We start from the raw sequence: 7,701 nt of genomic DNA on the forward strand, positions 1-7,701 counted from the left end.
TACACGATAACGAGGATGAACTACTTTTTACGGCCGTAACTCTAAACGGATAAAAAGCATGCCTTTAAAAAAAAAAAAATCCCTCTCAAATCGATACAGAATTGTAACTGCTGACAAACCGCTGTGGTATAAGAGGAATAAAACAGTTTGTGGCGCTCGCCGGTATGTCGTTATGTTAAACTAAATGACGTCATTATGTTAAAATGACGGTGACTCGGCTTCATCACGACGTGCTGCGGTCGGTTCTTTTCCGCCACAGCAGCACGTCACGAAGTGTTTTATTCCTCACGTATCAGACATCAGACACGTGATCGACGCAAAGAGAAGATCGCCATTACGCTAGCTGCTCAACCCCAGTGAAACCATGGCAACCAGCAGAAAGCCTGAGAGCGGAGAGTTTATTAGCGAGGAACGACTTAGCGACTAGGCTGACGTGAGGTAAAAATAACAAGGCCCGAGGGTGAGGTTTACACTTCCTGGTGATCGTCGTGGTGTTTTTTTGGGAACTGTGACGAAAAATTCCTCGGGAGATTAACACGCTTTGCTTTATAAAGCGAGATTTTCATTACGCGGCGGTCTTAATGACCGTCTTCAGTCTCCGAGATGATGATTACACTTAAATTAACTCTGTCGTTCTGCGTGGGTTTTAATCCCCCACACGCACGTCTCCATTCAGTCCTTTCGCTTCAATCCTGAATGGAAAATCCTCACAGGGAGATCTGTGTGTGAAGAAAATAACACTCACACACACAGCAAGAGCGCAGTCACAGTTTCTCACTCTCGCTCCGTGCGAAATAAAGCCTTTTTCTCGACGCTGTGATGTCATCACACTCCGACTCGCCAGTTTTTCACGACCCGCCTCCATTAATAGAAAGAAAAAGAGACGCCCACTGGACTACAGCCGGACCGTTCTCTCCAGCGTTCTTTATTTTGCCTTCCCCATCAGTGTTTCTCCCAATTTTGTAGCTCTTGCCTATTTATTAGGTACCTCTTTCTCGTCACATGAAGGCTACCGATCTGGGAATCCGAGCGCTAACTCGCGCCTCCTCAAACTCACGTGAAGTGAAGCTGTCGCATATTTAAAACGTTTTATTTGTAAACTGCTACTCGTGAAATATCAGAGGTGAATAATAACGCCACTACTCCATGCAAGAGAGAGAGAGAGAGAGAGATGCGACTATAAATGGATAAGAACTACGACATTATGTTCTTTAATAATGAGGATTCTTGATTCATGAGGATTTTCCCAGCATGAGGCGAGACCTGGGTGATGAACGCACCTATCCGGGTTCCATCCATCCATCCATCCATCCATTTCTATACCGCTTATCCTTTTCAGGGTCGCGGGGAAACCTGGAGCCTATCCCAGGGAGCATCGGGCACAAGGCGGGGTACACCCTGGACAGGATGCCAATCCATCGCAGGGCACAATCACATACACACTCACACACCCATTCATACACTACGGACACTTTGGACACGCCAATCAGCCTACCATGCATGTCTTTAGACTGGGGGAGGAAACCGGAGTACCCGGAGGAAACCCCCGCAGCACGGGGAGAACATGCAAACTCCGCACACACATGGCCATGGTGGGAATCAAACCCTGGAGGTGTGAGGCGAACGCAAGCCACAGAGTGCCTGGTATGTTTTATACGCTTTTCTGGCAACGAGCTTCAGAATCTTAAAGTCCCGGTGAAATCAAAATCGAAGTGTTGTGGCTTTTAGTACGCATATGAAGGTTGTCTAAGCGCGAGTGTGCTCCAAAACAAATGACAAGGTTCGCATTTAGACGATATACGCGTTCAAAACAAGCAACTCTCTCTCTCTACCACCGATACGGATCAACAATTTCAATGACATCATTCAGCACTTCAGCTTCTCATCAGATCTTCCACAGAAATCAAACGCTCTCTAGAATCTAGGCGTGTCCCGGCCCCAACGGTTGTACGTTTCCCGTCTGTGAGCTAAACTAAACGCTATTGGCTTTTTCAAAACGGGGAGGAGCCACTCGATATGTCCCGCCCTGACTTCCTGTTTCAGTAGAAATGACGTCAACATGTCGTTTCAAGGGGACTTGCAAAAAAGGTTTATAAAGTTTTATCTGATCGACTCTCCACTCTTCCGTCATATTCCAGTGGACTTTTGGACAAAAGAAACCGCGAATGAGACTGCAATGTCCGATCGTGCGAAAAACCTTCCGATTATTATTGTAAAACTTACAACGGGGAAAAGACGACATTACCCACAGTGCACGGCTGTCTTTCGCATTTTATCCTGCTCGGGGATGTGGACATGTTTGACATCGTTTTCAATTATCGAATTGGGGAAAAACTACCATGTGGATACGAGAGGGGACCCAAAAATTCCCAGAGAACCGGTTCTTGCACCATGGCGATGCACCTGCACACACTGTGTCGAAAACCAAGGGGTTTCTAAACCAGAAACAATGCGCTTCACATCCACCGTATTCGCCAGATCTCTCTCCTCGCGACTTCTTTTTTGTTCCCGAAATTTAAAAAACAACAACAAAAAAAACCAAACAGAGACGGAATGGGAAAAGATTCGCCACTCTGGAAGAAATCGAGAATAAAACGCAGGAAGTTCTGGACATGATGATAAAAGATAGAAGACTACAGGAAGTGTTTCCAGGAATGGGAGAAACACTGGGAAAAGTGTGTCACGCCACAAGGAGACTACTTTGAAGGGGATTAAAAGAGAAATGCTGCTAGTTTTATAAACACTAAGGGGTTGGGGGGTTTTTTGGTAGCAATTCGTGAAATTTTTGTGTCCCCGCATGTATACCTAGACTAATCCAGAAACGTGACTTGCGTTAGATTTACATTTATGGCATTTGGCAGACGCCCTTATCCAATGCGACTTACATTACTCTCATTTTTTTTTAATACAACTGAGCAATTGATGGTTAAGGTCCTCGCTCAAGGGCCCCGCAGTAGTGGCAGCTTGGCGTTGCTGGTAATCGAACTCACGACCTTCCGATCAGAAGTCCGACGTCCTGAGCTACCCGTTCCCTTACGAAATTCGAAAGTATTCAAATTGTTGCATTTCTCATTTTTGCCTTCTCATCTTTATCAATAGACCAGTAAACCTTCCACCTCAGCCAAATCCGGACCTGCCTGATCCATCCTGATGCCCTCACCTTCTGGTTGAGTTCTTATCACTTGGAGCTCTCTCGCTGTTGCTGAGGACGTCCCAAAGATCGATGAGATTATGAGGATGGTACCACTTCAAAACCACGAAGATGGCTCCCGAACCGCAACCGACATGAACGGTTTTGCACTCGAGTCTCCTGGTTATGAATTTCCCGGTTACACTACTGCACTTTTCGACCGTATAGCGCACAGTTCTAGAAGAGATTTGTTTGTTTATTTATCCATAAATCCCACTATCAGGTGGGTTGGGTTCCCTTTTGAGTCTGGTTCCTCTGGAGGTTTTTTCCTAGGGTCATCTCAGGGAGTTCTTCCTCGCCACCGTGGCCTCTGGCTCGCTCATTAATGAAGGTATACATTTAAAACGTATATCCTGAGTTGATATATTTCTGTAAAGCTGCTTCATGACAACGTCCCTTGTTAAAAGCGCTAGAGAAATAAAATTTAATTGAAATAATTTAAAAAAATAATAATTTCCCTCTCACATTTCTGGATTTCCATTCAGGTTTTATTTTTTTTTAAAATTATTATTATAATTTGCGTTTCCAGAATTCACATAAAAACAAAAACAAAACAAAAGACACCGGATTGTAACCCCTATTAATGAGCTAGTCACATTCACGATCATATTCAGTCATTTAGCTGATGCTTTCACCCACAGCGCCTTACAATTAAGACAAACTGAGAAGCGAGGGAGTGAAGAAAAAAAAAAAAACGTTGAATAAAACAAAAGGTTTTTATTTTAAAGCAGTTCGTGGATGAGTGAGAGAGATCATCTCGCACGTGAGGCACCTGGCTTCGAGAATGATTGCACTTGGCCAGGTGTTATGTCGAGGAAATGACCTCTTCATGTGAAAGGAGGTGATCTAGAACAGGTTTGTTGAGGAAACATACCAGACTAAATAAAAGCTAGAAGTCTGACTTGTGAGAGTTTGTTCATTTACTATGCTAATTAAAATAATCAAACGCATTAAAAAAAAAAAAAAAAAAAAAAAGTTGAATAAACTGGACTACTAAAATGGTTTAAGAACACCGATATCCATGTGTACCTTCACCGAAACACCAGGATGTGTAAATATACGTAAACATGCATGAACTGCAACCCTTCCTACGTTTTATACAGACGTATCGAGAATGTTTTGAATGTTAAAATGTGCATTCCGTGCTGCGAGAACTACTTTGACTCAAAATATCAGAATCACCACGGAGCTAGCGCTGGGTAATTTAACGCAGGATGAAGATTAATTTCATGCCCCGGTCTTATCTTCAGCGGTGAGCTTTGAGAGCGCGTGCGAATGAGAGACACAGGAAGCGTGAGTGCGTTTTGTTTTGTTTTGTTTTGGTACGATAAAGAAGGGTGAAGAACAGGGACACTGTAAATCGATGAAGAAGAGGATGAGTGAGGACGAGTGATAAGAGACGGCGTGAGAGGAACGTTACAGTGGAAATGAACCGAAGCGACGTGGCTGATCGAGGTTGCCAGATGTTCTCACACAGCCTCGCGCTCTTTTGTCAGGAGTGAATATTTTAGTCGTCAGGGACGAGGTGCGAAGCCGAGGTTCCCAAACTCACTCGCAAAGCAGACAAATCAGAACAAACCTACTAATTATTCCACTGGATTTTGGTTAATGTAGAGGCTGATGTTGTTTGTTTATTTATTTATTTATTTATGTCTGTCAGAAAAGAGGCAACACACTATTTCTTTAAAAACAATCATGCACAAATTGTATCGATCTCGAACTTCACCCTACATATGTATTCATTATTTATTTATTTATTTTTATAAAAGGTTTTAGACCCTGCAAATTGGCTGTTTACCCACAAACCCCTGCAGTACTATTAACAATCCCCAGATCTCCTGCAAAAACCCCAGGAGATATCAATAAAAATATGCAGTATACAAAATAAATCTATAACTCTAGCAGAAGTGTGAGGACTTCTTGGTGTGAAATTTAAAACCATATAAAACATGTTTTCATAGTTTCTGTGGCCAAATACTGTTACACATCTAAATAAGTAAATGTAGGTATATACATTATATTAAACATACATACTTTTTTTTTTGTTTTTGTTTGTTTACTATTTTACACATTTCAGTATAATACTGACATCAAAATAATTAAACACTGAATTAAGGACTGACAAAATGATCAATAAAAGTGACTGAGCTAATATTTTAGATTATTATTGTTGCTACTACTACAAATAATAATAATAATAACAACAACAACACGGAAATTCAATATTTAATAAGTAATTGGGGGTTTTCCTACTTGCCTTTCATTTATAGGGTTGCAAATAAACATAAAAGAAATATTATTATTTATTTTATTGCTACTACTACAAATAATAATAATAATAATAATAATAATAATAATAATAATACACAGAAATTCAATATTTACTCAGTAATTGTTTGGGTTTTTTCATACTTGCCTTTCATTTATACGGTTGCAAATAAACATTAAGGATGCATGTTATTATTATTTTTATTATTATTATTATTATTACAATTATAAATTTAACAAAAAACCCATAACCCCCCAAAAAGAACAAAACTAAATATTTAATGAGTAATTGTTTACTTAATAATAATAATAATAATAATAATAATAATACACATCTATTATATACCTAAAAAGTTTAAGGCAAGGATGAAATATAATAAAAACAAATAAACGATTGTTTATTTGTTTGTTTTGACTCTTTTTTTTTTAAACTATGTTGCTTATGGTTGTGTTTTTTTAATTTTATTTATTTGTTTGTGTTTTATTAATAGAACTGTATTAATTACGCACTTCAACTGAAACTAAATCGAATAAAACCCTATAAACGTGCTCTAAGGAGTAAGGTGTGTGAAAAGCATGACATCACTGAATAAGGGGCTTCTAGCTCTGCGCCACACTGCGCATGCGTGAAGCTGTCGCGCATGCGCAGTGTGAACTGGGTAGGGGGAGCGCAGAACCGCTAGCGTCAGGATTCCTTCGAAATACAAAACAACGTAAAAGCGCAAAAATGGACCGCCGGGCACATTTCCGTCCATCATCGTCCTGAGAATCGTCATCACACGTGTTAAAGCGAGTAATGATGAACATAATCATGTCCAGCACAAAATACCCCCCCCCATTCCCCTCCTCCCCTCACCCACTCACCCACCCTTGAGCACTGGCATGGATGTTTAATATAACGGTGCTGATGAGCTGCTCGAGAGCTATCTGCTTTGTTTCAACACAAAACCCCCGATTCGTTCTGCTTTTCGTGCACAAGCACTGGGGATGTACTGTGCTCAATCACATCTCCATACACACCGAATGATCCATGCAAGCCCCAGCCCCTCTCCTGCAACAGCTGCATCCCTCTACACTGCAACAACAAGCACAATTCAGCCAGAATAAACTCAACATCTCACCCATCGCCGACCACGACGCATTTGATGGCTTGCATTTGGAACGCGAAGACGGTTTAAATGCACAGAAGTGCGATGTTACAGCAGTGATCTGAGATGGTGGAGAGATGTCGACAGGAGCCTGTGTAGTGTAGCATGAATACGGTTGCCAGATTGGACACCGCGCCTCCACTATGGCTTATTGGTTCGCGAACGAATCGGTTCCTTGTGAACGATTCACTCAGCGTGAATCGACACCTTTGGAACGATGCTTTAAAGCGCACCTATTATGGTTTTGAAACCTGCCTGATTTTGTTTTTAAAGGTCTCATACAATCGATATACATGCATCCGAGGTCAAAAACAACTTTAATGTGCTCATAAGTTAAATTGCAGCATTACCCTTCCGCCCCACCCGCCATTGTCACAAACGACTCGTTCGACGTTCCGTTCTAAAGGATTACATTTTAAACCCCTCCTTTCAGAGAGCATACTCTGCTCTGATTGGTCAGATGTCCCGGTCCGTTGTTCAGCGTGTGTCGAAAAATGACTAAATAATGTCTGGAATCACTGACGACTCGTTTCGGCTGTTCAGAATCGGTTCCCTCTTTTGGGAGTCAATAACTCCGTTTGTCGTGCGCTTTGATTTTTTAAACTTTGCGGGATTTTTACATTCACAAACAGCTCTATAACACACTACGTGAAAGGTAATATATCTGAAAAAGCATAATAGGTGCACTTTAAAGCAGAAGGATTCCCAAACTGGACTCGTGTGAAGATACGTCCACACATGCAGCGACAAAGCGACCGGAGACCTTCGTGTTCAATGAGTGCTACCGACTTCCAGTGACTAGATGTGGGCGTGTCCAGAGATGCAACAAAATTGAGAAAAGTTTAACTTTATGCAAATGTGGAGCGATGTGGTGCAGCGTCTACCGACGGGACAGCCGTGTGGAGTGCTGCGAGTCCGAAATGTTCCGTGGACCCAGACAGTCCGGCGCTTACGCTTTCACTGCAGATAGACGGCCGCCACGGCGACGAGCACATACTGCTCCTCCTTCATCTCGTACGATATTGATGCACATATACACTGGTGAAGTTTACATCCAAACGCGCTGTCCCTCCAGAACGTTTCATTTTAGCGGCA

The 7,701-nt window shown here is 41.9% G+C and overlaps 1 protein-coding gene across 3 annotated transcripts in view; it reads right to left on the reverse strand.

Annotated features, from left to right (window-relative positions):
* The window catches only part of rac3a (Rac family small GTPase 3a), a 13,786-nt gene extending 6,463 nt beyond the window's left edge, over positions 1-7,323 (reverse strand). For 2 of the 3 annotated variants that reach the window (XR_008384865.1, XM_053616570.1), the window contains exon 1: positions 6,580-7,323. Coding sequence is in view for 1 of the 3 variants with exons in the window: in XM_053616570.1 (XP_053472545.1) it covers positions 6,580-6,614 (35 nt within the window). In the remaining 2 variants the exon portion in view is untranslated. Of the gene's footprint in view, positions 1-3,160; positions 3,379-6,579 lie in introns of those variants that run through there. The other variant, XM_053616583.1, reaches the window with a different exon arrangement.
* Between the last annotated feature and the right edge of the window lie 378 nt (positions 7,324-7,701).

Source organism: Ictalurus furcatus, chromosome 2 (genome assembly GCF_023375685.1).
Source record: "Ictalurus furcatus strain D&B chromosome 2, Billie_1.0, whole genome shotgun sequence".
NCBI lineage: Eukaryota > Metazoa > Chordata > Actinopteri > Siluriformes > Ictaluridae > Ictalurus > Ictalurus furcatus.